This window comes from Dermacentor albipictus, chromosome 9 (assembly GCF_038994185.2).
Source record: "Dermacentor albipictus isolate Rhodes 1998 colony chromosome 9, USDA_Dalb.pri_finalv2, whole genome shotgun sequence".
Taxonomy (NCBI): Eukaryota; Metazoa; Arthropoda; class Arachnida; order Ixodida; family Ixodidae; genus Dermacentor; species Dermacentor albipictus.
In genome coordinates this window covers 119,689,656-119,704,611 of record NC_091829.1, presented here as the reverse complement: position 1 = coordinate 119,704,611, position 14,956 = coordinate 119,689,656, and the positions used below count along the sequence as shown (strand labels likewise).

Sequence of the window (14,956 nt, the reverse complement as noted above, 5' to 3'; positions counted from 1 at the left end):
CTCTTAAATACGCCCCATTCAGAACATCATCCTGTTTATCTCATACTCGCTCCTTGACGGTGATAAAGTGCCGGATGATGGGGATGGGCGGCTCATTCTACCCCCATGCCTTAACACTTTAGAATGCACTGCCAGATAATATTGTTCGTGCAGTGAGCGCAAAACATTTCACAAGAAACTAAACGATTTTGATGATGCTAACGTAACCACCTGAATACCACACTTGTCTTATTAATATTTATTTATCGCCTCGCTGGTACTGTTTATATCTTCCTTTTTCTTCTTTTTTGTAAGTTTTGTCTTTTTTGTACCTATTGATCAATGTGCACTGTATGTTACTTTCTTATGAAGCTGTGAAACTTTGATGTGTAATGTAATGTAACACCCTTACGTAAAGCCTTCGGGCCCTTAAGGTTGAATAAATGAAATAAATGAAATAATGGTAAACTCCCAGTCAGGATCTGACAATGCCTGCCATATAACACTCCAACCCACCTTTATTCTTCTGTAAACTTCTTTCTCATGATCAGAGCAACTTAATAATTGACCTAAACATATTCTTTCAGAGACTGTATAGGCTGACTAGCAATCTTGAACTCTTGTTCCCTTGCTAGGCTACTGATCATTATCTTTGTCTTCTGCATAATAATCTTCAACCTCACTCTTATACTTCATCTGTCAAGGTCCTCAATCAATTATTGTAATTCATCCCCAGTGTTGCTGAGAAGGACAATGTCATCTGCAAATCTAAGGTTGCTGAGATATTTGCCGTTGATCCTCACTCCTAAGCCTTCCCAGTTGAATAGCTTGAATACTTCTTCCAAGCATGCAGCGAAAAGCACTGGAGAGATTGTGTCTCCTTGTCTGACCCCTTTCTTTATATGTATCTTGCTAATTTTCTTGAGGAGAACCAAGGTAGCTATGGAATCTTTGTAGGTATTTCTCAAGACATCCACATATCCCCTCCTGTACTCCTTCATTACATAATGTCTCTATGACTGCAAGTATCTGTACTGAATCAAATGCCTTTTCATAATCTATGAAAACCATATAGAGCGGTTGATTGTACTCTGCAGATTTCTCAATTACTGAATTACCTGATTGATGACATGGAGGAGCTTATTCTCGATTACCTGATTGATGACATGGATGTGATCCACTGTACATTATACCTTCCTGAAGCCTGCCTGTTCCCTTGGTTGACTGAAGTCCAGTGTCACCCTTATTCTATTGGTTATTATCTTGGTGAATATTTTACACAATACTGTAAGTAAGCTAATGGGCCTATTACTGTTCAATCCTATAACATCTCCCTTTGTTGTGGATCAGTGTAATGTTGGCATTCTTTTGTTTTTCTGGAACACTTGAAGTCGTGCGACACTGCGTATAAAGGGCCGCAACCTTGTTGGGAGCTCGGTTTAGCAGAAGCGAGTAATACACGTTTTGACAGGTTGAGAACGGAGAGTCGACTGGCTTTATCCTAAAGTACAAGCAGGTTTTTCGAGTGGCTGTAATGGGGGGCCCAGTTGGGCAGCCACCTAGATTTCAAGTAAGAGCAGGGGGCAATGGCCCCCACGGCGAGGCAAACTGGATTTTCGCGAAGCGGGGTCAACGTATAGTGACGGACAGACAGTCGCTAGAAGCTTTTCAAGCATGATATCTTCTCCATCTTTCATTAAACTGACTGTTATTCCATCTTCTCCTTTTGTTTTTCCCCAATTCATGCCTTGCAAGGCCCTTCTAACTTCATCGTCAGTTACAGAAGGAGCCTGTGTAACCTGTTCTTTACTGTTTCTAATGGAGGTATCCTGACTCCTCTGGGTACTGTACAGGTCAGTATAGTATTCTTCCACTGCTTTTACTGTACTTTCAAGATTGCTGATGATATTACCCTGCTTATGTTTCAGTGCATACATCTTGGTTTGTTCTATGCCAAGTTCCCTTCTCACTGATTTCAGGCTGCATCCATTTTTTACAGCTTCTTCAGTCTTTCTCCCGTTGTGGTTTCGAATATCACTTATTTTCCCCTTGTTGATCAGTTTTGACAGTTCCTGTGAATTTTATCTTATCTCTCGAGTTGGACACTTTCATTCTTTGTCGTTTGTTTGTTAGGTCCTTTGTTACTTGGGAGAGCTTGCCTACTGGTTGCCTTGGTGCTTTGCTCTCCACTTCAATTGCTGCCTCTGAAACCAGCTTAGTTACGGTTTCCTTCATTACCTCTATGTCATCTTTATCTCTTTGTTCTAAGGTTGCATATTTGTTTGGAAGTACCAGCCTGAATTTGTCTGGTTTAGGTTTAGGTTACCCTTACTGCCTCTGGGTTGACCTGTTTCTTCTTGACCAATTTTACTCTTTCTCTGTTCATATTGAGGGAAATCCTAAACCTCACTAACCTAAGATCACTGCACTTTACCCTACCTAACACTTATACATGCTGCACTATGCTTGTTTCATCATTAGGGCTTTCCCAGGTCCACTTTTTGTTCCAAAACTTCCTGAAGAAGGTATTCATTATTTCGAGCTTATTACATTCCGCGAATTCAACGAACATATCTCTTCTAGCGTTCTAGCGTTGATGCTTAGTGGCCAATTCCTTGTTCACCAGCCTGCTTTCTCTCCCACTTTTGCATTGAAGTCGCCCATTACTACAGTATACCGAGTTTGCACTTTTCTCATCGCTAATTCAACGTCTACATAAAACTGTTCTATTTCTTCATCTTCGTGACTGGAGGCTGGAGGGTAGGCTTGCACTACCTTTATTCTATACCTCCTATTCAGCTTTATTATGACTACTGCTACCCTCAGACTAATGCTGAAGAAATTGTAGATGTTGCCCGTTGTCTTTATGGATTAGGAATCCTATCCCATATTGTCTCTTATCTGGAAGCCCTCTGTAGCAGAGGACGTGACGGTTAGCCAACACTGTATAAGCCTTTCCAGTTCTTCTAACCTCACTAAGGCGAATATCCCATGCAATGCCTGATAGTTCCTCAAAGAGTCCTGCTAAGCTAGCTTCACTCGCAAGGGTTCGTGTGTTGAATGTCACCAGGTTCAGTATCCAGTGGCGGCCTGTCCGGGTCCAGAGATTCTTAGCACCTTCTGCCATATTGCAGGTCTGGCCTCTGGTTTGAGCGAGCGGCTTTAACTCAAGTGCTTTCCGTACATGTATTTACACCTTCTCTCTCCCTTCTTTCTCTTCCCCTTCTCCCATCCTCCAGCGTAGGGTAGCCAACCAGACTATTGACTGGTTAACATCCCCACCTTCCTGTATTCCTCTCTCTCTCTCTCTGACCTCTGCTTTGGTCAGGTGCTCCGCAGCCACAGGGTGACTGAGGGCCATGGGTCAAGTGTGAAAGTAATGAGGGAGGTAGTGGTCAAATACAGCACCAGGGAGGCCAATTCCTGTTCCAGTGAAGGAGTGTCTTTGTTCAAGCTTAGAGGGCCTTCCTCATTTAGTTGCACCTGGACTAGTATAGCCCCCCTGGCTCTCAGCATTTTTTTGCCGGTATCAGGCGTCACTGCAAGCCTGAAGATGTAGTGTAATGAAGGAGAATTCAAACTTACAACCTTCAGGTTAGAGGCCCGATGCTCTACCTCTGCTCCACACCACCACCTCAGCCACATAGCTACATATGGGGCACTCTTCGTGTAATCCAGCTCAATGAGTATATTTGTGATATAAGCTATAAGAGACTTCCTTAAATTCTGTTCGCGCTAAAGGAAAAAAAAAACGGTACTTTGAAAAGACCAAATGTTGGGCTATCATGTTAGTCCATCATGTTGACTGGAAGACTTAGTGCACAAAAATTTGCACACGGCCACAGGGAACAGAAAAGGACAAATGCTACTACCAACTGGTTATTTCTTGGCACAAACAACCAATTTATAAGCTCTTTCAAGCACACGCATCATGTCGCTTGTTCATATGAAGGCATGAAGCTATATCAACAAAAACTACAGCACAGTAGCAAGACTCGGTTGGCTTTGCAAACTTTTTATTAATGAGCTTTCTATTATCTGTATAAGCATGGCATCAACTTGCTGCCCAAGGTCAAGCTTAAAGCATTTTTAATACTTATATAATATACACAGCATAACACACGCAGTAGTCCTTGCTGATATGCCTTCACTCTTTCATATGAAGAAGTGGCGTTAAGCATGTACTTGAACAAGCTTATAAATCGGTGGTTTGTGTAGAGAAATAAAAGTTGACACCGGCATTTGTCCGCGCCTGTTGTGCCGGTGCCCAAATGTTGTGCTAAGTTTTCCAGTGAACATGTTCCATGTAAGTTGGAAGGTCAAAATGCCTTACTGTGACCATCCGCTCTTTTATTGTGAAGCAAGTGGCAATCCATAACACACACAATGGCACCACCAATGAAGGGCCATCCCACACGGAACAGTAATTATTTTTCATGAGAGGAAAACAAGAGTGGCTGCCCCTTCACAAACATGCCATACAGTATTTCAGTTTTCTAACATGTGATGCTTCGTATGGCACGTAAGTGCTGATCTTTTCGTTACGTATGCTGAATTCGAAAATGCAATCCTATGCCAGGTCAAAAGCACGAGTGGGCATAATGCTGGTGAGCACTATGAAATAAAACACTGACGAGGAGACAATTTCGTGCTGCACCAGAAAGGAAACCATTCAAAAGTCTAGCTGGGTTATTGTTTAATTCCCACTGGTAACATCATTAGGAACCACCAAAGACTGCGCAGGAATCAGACTAAACACTACTTCTACTGATCAGTTATTCTTAGGAGAGTGCGCATAGTGATTTTTGAGACTGAATCAAATATGAATCGAATAGTGCCCGTAGCAAATCGAATATAGAATATTAAGTGTTTTCGGATAATGAACAGCCTTTATCACAATTAATATAAAACAATGTTCACGTCCTAGTATTGCTAAAGTTAGAAGTTTATGTCATTACATATTACGTTACGAAGTTGTTTATTAAAAGTCCAGATGAAGCATTAGGAGCAAATAAGCAGTTTTTTTATGCACAGGACTATTCGAAGTATGGCTACTTAGGCAACATAGCCTCTTGCTCTGAAGTTCTCGTGTTTTATTTCTATACTTTGCACATGGGGGTGAAAGTTGACCATACATTTGTTGCAATTTTCTGTTTAACTGGGCACAGTTGAGGTTCTGAAACATTCAAAAGGTATTCGAAAAACATTCGCATTTACGAATAGTGACTATTTGATTTGAAGACCGAATGAAACAGGAGACTATTCGATTCGAATATTCGCACACCTCTGGTAATTTTTGCGTGGGACATGGCCCATCCGACACCATTTCAGCAGACTGAAAGGTTGCTAATAACCCAGAAAGCACAGTGTATCATTTAGGATTTATGCGTGGTTGGCTTAATGCCAGGCCCATTGCAATGTGTTTGATACACTGGAGAGAAGTTTCTGTTGCAAGCGTTTCAGAAAGACTATTTGTTGGCTTCTTATGATATTACTAATTAGTCACTTAATACATTAATTTCTATCTCAAATAATATTTCACTGTTATTTTTTAGTGCGACTGCATACTGTCCGTGGGCCTAAAATAAAGGTGAACAGGTTTTATTTTGCGTGAAGTTGAACGGCCTCTGTGGGATTTCTAAAACCAGTTTTCTGTCGTTCCAGAGTATAAGCGCTTGGAGTGCAGTTGCAGCAGCGTTATACGTCAAGCGGCTCAACACCGAGGCGAGATGAAAGTTCGGCCACACTCGAGTGTCCGGGCAGTGGTGATCGGAAGTTCACTGCAATAGCGCGCCCCCAACCTCCCAGTTATGTACCACGCGCTAGTGAGGGCCTCCCATATGACTATGCGGCGGTCATTTCGCGCACGTCATTCGATGACCGCAACAACCGTTGCCTTACCGGCAAGGAGGGCGCCGACCTCTGGAGAACGCGTCGCGCTGCTACGCAGACAACGGGGCCAAGGTTGGGCCGAATGGTTTGTACGGGGTATTGCCCGATTATTACGAAACGCCGCTTACGGGATCGGACGCAGAGGCGCGCATCCAATCGCTAACTGGGGCGACGTAACGCGATCGGGTTGGGTGGCTGCCGTGGCGTACCGGGGCAAGAATGCGAAAGGTAGAAGACGCGTATTCCTGCCATATTCGGCGCAGCTCGGGTCGTCGCACAAGCGGCACTGCTGCTCGGCGCTTGGACGGCTCGTCACGCATCGTTGACTTCCCCCTGGTCTAACGGTTTCGCCCTCGCTCGTGGACACGGGGAAGCGAACCGTTATCGGCTGACCGGCGAAAGTTGCGGCTGCCTGGAAGCGGTGACTAAGCCTTCGGCAAACACTGGCACCCGCCGTTCCTACCACGCAATCGGCGGGACACGCGTAACAACCAGGAGAAACAAATCGCCGAAAGAGTCGGGGCCCCTCGACGCCGATCACCTCAGCTGCTCGCCACTCGTCTGCTCGCATCTTGTGCTGGCAGGGCGAATAGCGGCCAAGCGTGTGCGAGCCAGTTTCCGAAAGGCTCCGTCGCTCGGCTCACGTTGTCAGCGTAGAGTGGTCGTCGCGAATCGTCGCTCTCCCAGCAAAATCGAAGCACACAGGCTATGAAAGAGAAAGATGCGCGCAGCTTAGGCGGCGGTGTGTTTGTCGCGAAGGCGGGTGCAGTGGGGGAAGAAGGGGGCCGGGTTGAGCACGCCTCTAGCAAATCTCGCCATTTTTTGCGGCGCCACGGGCCCGCGTCAACAGTTCGAGCTGCGAGAGAGCCGCCCGATTGGGTTAGCAACCGAAACGAACGCGAATGTCGGCGGTGACGACCACGATACAGCATGCCTAAGCAAATTCACCTTTTTGTTGACAGGTTACTAGGTCCTCCCAGCTTCCGTAGTTATGGCGTTTGACTCCAAGGGCAACAGTTGCCAACTGCCGTAACACAGCATAAACGACATGTCACTCCGCGCGTTCGTTGCATAGTAACGGTACACAAAACAATATAAGATAATAATGTGCGCATGTATCACAAAAAAATAGATCTATATTTGAAAAATTAATGTTTTTTAATATAGTTAACAAACCAATACCTTATGTAGACGCTGCCAGGCGCCAGGAATGTTGCACTCTGTTTTCTAGCGTGCACATGTTTGGTTGTAATTAGGCACTCGTTGGAGACGAGGAAGCTAGGGACGCTTTCGTCGCCATGTTGCTAGGCAAAGAAATTTGCGAACTGCGAAAAAAATATGGGACCGAAATTAGATCCTACATGTTAGAGCAGAGTGCAAGAGTGAAAAATGGGCAATGCTAATTTCATCCATCAAAGGCAACGTTGGAGCTAGAATTAATATTGCATGAACTGAGGCGTTCGTGTGACCTTGATTACGCGTTGCTAGGACGCTGCCGGAGCAGACGACGTGCAGTCGTGTTCACGGAGTTCGCGATGGAAGATTTCGGCGGTCTTTTCGAGTACCATGGCACGGACCTTTTACAGGAAGTGCGCCTTTAAAGATGAACTAGACTCGCTATGGTCCACGATACGCAAACTGTTAAAGGGGACCCTTTCTTGCAGGCCAGCTTCGAACGACAAAACAAGGCGAAGGCGGCATATCTGTTCAGCTACGTCGACAGTCCCCCTGCCTACCTTCCACTGAAAAGAGACTCGCTTCCTGTTGATGGCACCATCAAAATCTGTAAGCAATACACTATGATATTACCATTATGCATTGTGATTCATAATGGTAAGATCGGTTTCGCGTGAGTTCCGTTTTTGGTATTCGTGTGTTGTGATCGATGTGTTTTGATGCGTTTCGAAAATATCTAAACCATCCACGAATATCCTTAAGCCGCAAATATAGATAAAGATGTACTACGGCAAAACAATATGTATTTGGCAAGAAAAGTAATATTGGATTATTCATCAAGTCGGCATCGTATCTAGCTGAACGACGTACGCAATTAAGCCATCTGAATAATGTACACATCTCTCTACATTCTTGGATAACGTGGCTTCATTATTGTTGGATTGAAGATCACTCCTTTTCTTCTGGTAAGGTCCGGGGATATGCACTTTCGCTTTTACGTTCCTTTGCAACTTCTCTGAACCTTCATCACAAAAAAAAAGAAAAATCGTAGATACTGTTTTCACCATCCTATGTTCAACATTTTCGACCTGAACTGTTTGCGTTAAACAAAGGTTGGGGACCTCGAAACCTTTCTAGGGTTTCGAGGTCCCCAACCTTTGTTTATTAGCAATATTATAAGCCCCTTAGCGCCTTAAATAAATTAATATGTAGGGTTTCCGTAAAACAGTTTCGTTTACGCTTTTCAGGAGCGTATTGGCTTCGCCCCCTAGTGGCTGCGCCGAGAAATAGCCGAGAACGGTGTCCGCTCAATGCATCGTAGTTCTGAAATCATTGTGGTGCCGCCGCGCACAAACCCGGAAATGAAAAAAAAAAACAAAGAAACGGATGCCAGAATACTTGTGTACAATTGTGCGTGTCATCGTGGTGGAAACGACAGCACTATGTGATTTCACCTTTTCGCGAAAGAAGCAGACGATGCGCATCAGAGAGCGACTCCGATGAGAAATTTCGCATAAGGAAACGGTGACAGCTGTTACTATACCAGTTTGTTCGAAACACTTCACAAGGGACTTCTTTCTTCCCGGATAGCAGAACATTGCTTTAAATATCTTGTTGGCGCTTCAAGTCGCGGAGTGTGCTTTGTTTAGGCAGGTGCGCGCTTTAATAAATCATAGTTGGTAATCACCTCGCCGATGACGCTGCCCGACGTGCCCAGGCTGGCTCACCGACACTCCTTATACCTTTATCGAGAGTCGACACTGCAAGAGAGCTTCGCAGTCTCGCTCGTACCGTCACGTGAAGTTACTGGCATACAGCACAGAACTCTTAGCCTCGACCCATCACTGAAACTTAAATTACCAGCGAACCTTCCACGACGTGACGCAACACTGCTGTGTCGGCTGTGGGTAGGAGTAGCATTCACCAACTCATACAGCTATCGTATATTGGAATGGCGGATTCACCAATGTGCGATAAGTGCAAGTGTGAAGAGACCATTATAGTCACCTTCTGTGCCACTGTTCTCGCTTCGATAATCAACGTGAGACTTCCAGTGTGCCTTGAATAGTCTGGATTACAGGCCATTTAAGGAAGCGAAGATCTTGGGAGCCTGGCCTCACAGTTCATTAGCCCAGAAAGCAGTTCGAGCGCTTTTTCACTACCTGAAGGCAACAGACTTGAGTGCCCGACTATAGACATCCTATACCTAAGTTTCTCTCTCTCACTCATTCCACATTCCCCTCCCCACGTGTAGGGTAGCAAACTGGACTCAGTCTGGTTATCCTCCCTGCCTTTCCTTCTTCCCTTCTCTCTCTCTCTCATAGTCTCAGCTTCAATTGGTTTTGTTCGTTTCCAGCTCACTGCCCCAGCATTAGTGTTACAAACGCTTTAAGCAACATTAATATTCTTGCTAAAGTACTTTTGTCTGCAGGCACGGTAGCAGGAATGATAACTACCTCGGAAAGTCTGAGGCTGATCACGACACATATTATTATGTCACTAGCTAGACGACATATCGTTAGCATAGCATGCTTTAGTTGAGCGGTACAAGCTGCAGATGCTGTTGTGTGATTCAACGCATTGTGTTGTCAGTTTATTACCTCTCAAGAAATGTAGAAGCAAAGAGCGCTCGTTCCAGCTTTGGAGCGTTCGACCTGCGCACAGCGCCGCTTTTCCGACAGGGTGCACAAACGCGTAAATTCCATTATAACTGGCGCAGTTCGTTTGCAACTCATGCATTTACACTAATACGAATAGCTTTGCCCAAAAGAAGACCTTCGCTGTGTTTTGGAAACCCGATGGAAGAACCTCCTGATTTATCATCTGGTTTCGACTCTGCCTTTGCTATGAACGTGTGACTCTGCTACGATTATCTAACACCGGTATATGATGACATTTTAATCACTGGGCTTACTCAAATATAGATGTGAGATCCCTTGAAAGATAGAAGGTACTTGCGGCCTTTGGAATTTATTGGTGTTTTCTTGACGGTCGGTTGCGATAAGAGTGCTCGTTATAAATTAGAGCCCCATTCTGTCGAATAAACAGTTGGTAGTCCAGCCACTTTCCTGCCTTCTTGTATATTTCCTGAGTGCGTTTCTTGGCTGTTCTTTTTTCTTAAATACAATGCAGCAACTAGCCCAACAATGTGTTTTACTAGTTTTACCTGTATATTTCGCTGCGTTGGTTAGAAAAAAGCTTTTGGGTTCACCGCGCTGCACTGTTCTTGCACAGGAACATAGCGGGCGCAGAATTTTCAAAATGCGGGCAAGGTAGATGACGGTTATTGTTGTGTGGCAAATATACAGCCCAAAGGGCGTAAACTTTTTCTTACACTCTTAAAGCGGTTGCACCCTTTGGGGTGTATATTTGTCCCACTACAATAATCGTCATCTGCCTTGCTTGCGTTTCTTTTCTTGAAAACTCGGCGCTCGCTACTTTCCTGTCGAGAATGCTGCGTCACACTGATAACGCGCGTGCCGTTCGTGACTGGGAAGTACCGGGCTCGCAGCGCTAAAGAAAGGAAACGCGGGCAAGACAGATGACGATTATCGTTGTGGGACAATATAAGCCCCAAAGGGTGTAAAGTTTTATAGGAGAGTAGAGTACATGCACTCTTAAACAAATGTACACCCTTTGGGTAGTATCTTCCCACACAACGATAATCGCCATCTTTGCGTTTCCTTTCTTGAAAACGCTGTGCTCGCTACTTTCCTGTCGAGAATGCTCGGTCATGCTAATAACGCGCTTGTCGTTCGTGACTTGGAAGTACCGGGCAAGGTAAATATACCTAGTAGCGAAGCTTTCATAGGAACCCATACGTTCAAAACATGGCGTTCCATCGGCGATGATGATAATGATGATGATATTGCGGCACACCCTTTGTATCGGGTGGACGTGGCAACCACGCCCAAGCCAGAATGACGCTCTATTGCCTACCTATCGAGCAAAGCAGGCACAGGTAGGAAAAGGAAAGAACACCAAAAGAAAAAGAAGAGAAAAGGGGAGAATGCGCTACACTGATCAGCAGTCATTGGGGTCCATCCGCAAGTGCCGCTCGCCAGCATTCAAGGCGCCTCTTTGTCTCCGCGACTACGGCTCTGTCTATACCGCATGCACCGCCCGCTCTACTAGTCTGATCGAAACCAAGAGCAGCCTCCAGAGATAAAGCCTGCGCGGCAGAGGGCCCGATGCCCTCACACCGTAGCACCACATGTTCAATGTTTTCGTCCGCTTGCCCGCACGCCCGACACCGCACATCACTCACATCACTGTTTATATGCTTCGAAGGCGCACAAGTGTACGGAGCGCACCAGCTCTTGCTTCAAAGAGCAACCTACTCCCGAGGGAATTGTCATACAGGTGCACCATGCCAATAGAGTTCTTATAACATCGGTATACACAGCCAACGTCGACTTCGCTGCCGTATTTCGCATCCAACGTGCTTCTTCTTCATGTTGTACTCGTTGCCGCGTCTGTTTTATCCAATCTGTGAGTTTGCACTGATCGGGGAGCGAAACAGGCGATATTTACTTTCTATGCGGTATAGGCGCCTCACCCACGGCGTGCGCATGCATGTCGCTGACAAGTAATCGAATACATGCCGCGCTCACCGCTCTCGAGGCATCGAGGCACGTCGAGCAGGCGGCCACGGTATGCGATTTTGCCGACCGCCTCCCGAGCCTCAAAGCTCGACCAGCCTAGGTCGCCCTGTATAGCCTCGTTGGCCACCGCACCATGGCAGCCGAGATCTATCCGACCAACCTATCGCTGGCGTCGCTCCAGCCACTCCCGCGTGGGTGCCGAGAGGCAGAGCACGGCATTTGCGAGCGTTGGCGCCGGTACATGGACGATTTTCTATAGGTCGCGGACCATCACAAACCGGTACGTTGTAGCCCCGCAGACATCGGCGACGAAGGATGCACTGCGCCCGAAGTGCTTTATGGCGGAGGATGTCCTCTTGGTGGCCCCAGAGCTCCGGTTCACTTGATATTAGGACTCCCAAGTATCTGTATGTCGAGCACACCATCAGAACCTCGTCTCCCAGCCTTGTATCGCCGTCATCCATGCCTGGGCCGGCGAGGGGGCTATTGCAGATTTTTTGCAGTTAAAGCAGAACCCAAGGCGATTTATCTCTGCCTGACAGATGAGCGCCTGCAGGTCCTGGGGGCACTCTGCCATCAATACAAGATCGTCAGCAAAGAGGGGAGACCAGGTAGTCTACACCTCTCATCCATCTCCATTGTACTAAGCTTCAGCTGGAGCGGTTCATAAGGTGCCTCGATGCGCGCGCTCCCCTCCGCCGCCGTGCGGGCGCGCGCATCGAGGCACCCTAGCGGTTCTAGAGTTACTGTGTATGCTACCGAATTTGGTAGCATATACAGTAACTTCAAGCGGTTCATGGGCTTGGCGCCATCTGCATGTGGTGGGAACACTTCCGGCGGGAGAAAAAATAATGTGACTCCCTCTCCGTTAAAAGCAGAAGTGATGTCATTTTGTGTTTGAAGGCGCGAAATTTGTTTTGTTGGCCTGCCTTTGGAGCTATGTATTCAAATGCCCCGCCATTCGACTTGATGGGCGTTTCGAGCTTTCAGCGCGGAAAGCGATGCAGCAAAAGGCCAGCCGTATATGGTTGTCGAAATCGCACCCCCTGCACAGAACATACTTTCTTTGGGGGCCGACGAAAGCTTTAGGTGTAGAGTGCTGATCCTGTCGTCGGACGCCATGCCCGTCGGCCAGCGCAGCCGCACGAAAACAATATACAATTATCTGGCGGTCGTAACTCACTACTTTTGACTAAACAGATTAAGAAGCGATGAAGCTACCTGCATCACCAAGTTCAGACAAACTTCGACAAGCAAAAAAGCACAATGCGTGAGGGGGGCGTATTTCAACAGGTCAACTACACGAGCGCGCCTTTTTGCTCATTTCAAGACGTGCATTGCATTGCGAGTGACAGTGGCGTCAACGCCCCCTGTAACGATGGGCGCTGAAAAGAAATGCATTTATTAATAAAATCAAATTAAATAAACTTGTATTTTCTGAACTCGTCACGAATACAAAAAATTGACCAGGAATTTTATTTTCGTTGACTGAATCTAACTATGTCTTGCTTGAAATAAAAAATGCTTTTTTCTTTCCCAATGTTTGATCCCTCCAAACCTAGTAGCGCTTTAATCGCTGCTCCCATAACCCTCCTTGCTGATGTCGGTGACAATTTGTACTGAACCGCTTTTCGCCCGAAGCTTCGCGACCTGTTTGGATCGACCTTGTACCGGGTTCGCAGCGTTAAAGAACGGAAATGTGGACAAGACAGATGACGATTATTGTTGTTTGGCAAGATACGACCCAAAGAGTGTAATTTTTTAAAGACTCTACTCCGCCGATTGCTCCAGCGGGTGGTAGATTTTCAAACCAGAATCCAGTGGTTCCCGGCGCACATGAAATAAGTATCGGATACACATCGCAACCGAAACAAGACCGCACACGCCAAGGCGCGCGAGCTCGCGAACCGCGCCGGCGACCGTCGTCCATGGGACAGCACCAAAGACTGCTTGGACAGCTACAACGAAATTACCAAAGCTCTCTGCCTGGCCCGCCGCGCCTTCCCTCCACCCAGCGACAAGCTGGACAGGGCGCAGGGGGTGGCCCTCAGACAACTGCAGACGCTCACGTACCTTACTTAACCCGGCACAATACCACAGGCTCGAGCACAAACCCGACAAATATGTTGTTACGTGTAGCTGAATCCCAATGCTATATACAATTTATTTACAGGGACGCTAACGGAAGGCCAAAATGGCGACGCTATATAAAGCGGGCCCGCGTCGTCTTCCTCCCCCTCCTCAGTGCAGCCGCACTGTGGCGGCTGTTCCGTAGCATCACCCCCGGCAGTAGAAGCACCGTCCCGCTGCTTAATCTACACATCCGCGGTGAAAGGTGTGTGGTATATGGCTTTAGTCTCGCCACGTGAACGATGTCACTTGCAGCCGACATTGACGCTGAGAGGTCGGCGGGGATGACTTCATACGTGACATCGGTCACTTGTCGCACCACATGGTATGGGCCAGTGCAGCGCGACAGCAGCTTTTCGGAAAGGCCCACACTTCGAATGGGGGACCAGAGAAGCACCAGAGAACCCGGAGTGAAGTGCACGTCGCGATAGTGGCAATCATAGAGGCGTCTCTGATGCTCCTGCGAGGTCTCGAGAAGGGTGCGGGCGAGCTGGCGCGCGTGGTCGGCGTGTGCGATCGCATCGCGGGCGTATTCAGTGGCTGAACGCTTGGCCGAGTACAACAAAGTGTCTGAGGGCAACGCGGGTTCTCGGCCATATAGAAGATAGAATGGTGAATAGCCGGCTGTGTCGTGACGCGATGAATTATACGCGAACGTCACATATGGTAAGTGAACATCCCAGTCGTGGTGGTTGGTCGCAACGTACTTCGAAAGCATGTCGGTGATGGTCCGGTTGAGGCGCTCCGTGAGGCCGTTGGTCTGTGGGTGGTAGGACGTGCTGAACTTGTGCTTTGTCGAGCAGGAGCGGAAGATGCCTTCAACGACTGCCGACAGAAAGCTGCGGCCACGGTCAGTGAGTAAATGGCGCGGAGCACCGTGCACTAAAATGATGTCAGAGAGCAGAAAGTCCGCAACGTCAGTAGCACAACTTGTCGGGAGGGCTCTGGTGATTGCGTACCGCGTAGCATAATCAGTAGCGACGGCGACCCATTTATTTCTGGAGCCCGAGAGAGGAAACGGTCCAAGCAGGTCTAGACCAACACGGAAAAAGGGTTCCGGTGGGATGTCGATCGGCTGGAGACATCCAGCTGGAGGTGTGGAGGGCTTCTTCCGGCGCTGACAGGGTTCACAAGCGGCAACGTAGCGCCGCACGAAGCGGGCGAGACCCGGCCAC

General features: G+C 47.3%; 2 protein-coding genes across 5 annotated transcripts in view; one reads left to right on the top strand and one right to left on the bottom strand.

Moving 5' to 3' along the window:
• LOC135911243 (DNA-binding protein RFX2-like) overlaps window positions 1-6,933 on the bottom strand; it is a 166,541-nt gene extending 159,608 nt beyond the window's left edge. For all 3 annotated transcript variants that reach the window (XM_065443434.2, XM_065443435.2, XM_065443437.2), the window contains exon 1: window positions 6,820-6,933. The gene's annotated coding sequence lies outside the window, so the exon portion shown is untranslated. The remainder of the gene's footprint in view (window positions 1-6,819) is intronic.
• A 217-nt stretch (window positions 6,934-7,150) lies between these two features.
• LOC135911246 (uncharacterized) overlaps window positions 7,151-14,956 on the top strand; it is a 104,175-nt gene continuing 96,369 nt past the window's right edge. Inside the window, exons 1-2 of one of the 2 annotated variants that reach the window (XM_065443438.2) lie at window positions 7,151-7,460; window positions 7,536-7,656. In XM_065443438.2, coding sequence (XP_065299510.1) covers window positions 7,407-7,460; window positions 7,536-7,656 — 175 coding nt within the window. In that variant the 5' untranslated portion in view covers window positions 7,151-7,406. Of the gene's footprint in view, window positions 7,461-7,535; window positions 7,657-14,956 lie in introns of those variants that run through there. The other variant, XM_065443439.2, reaches the window with a different exon arrangement.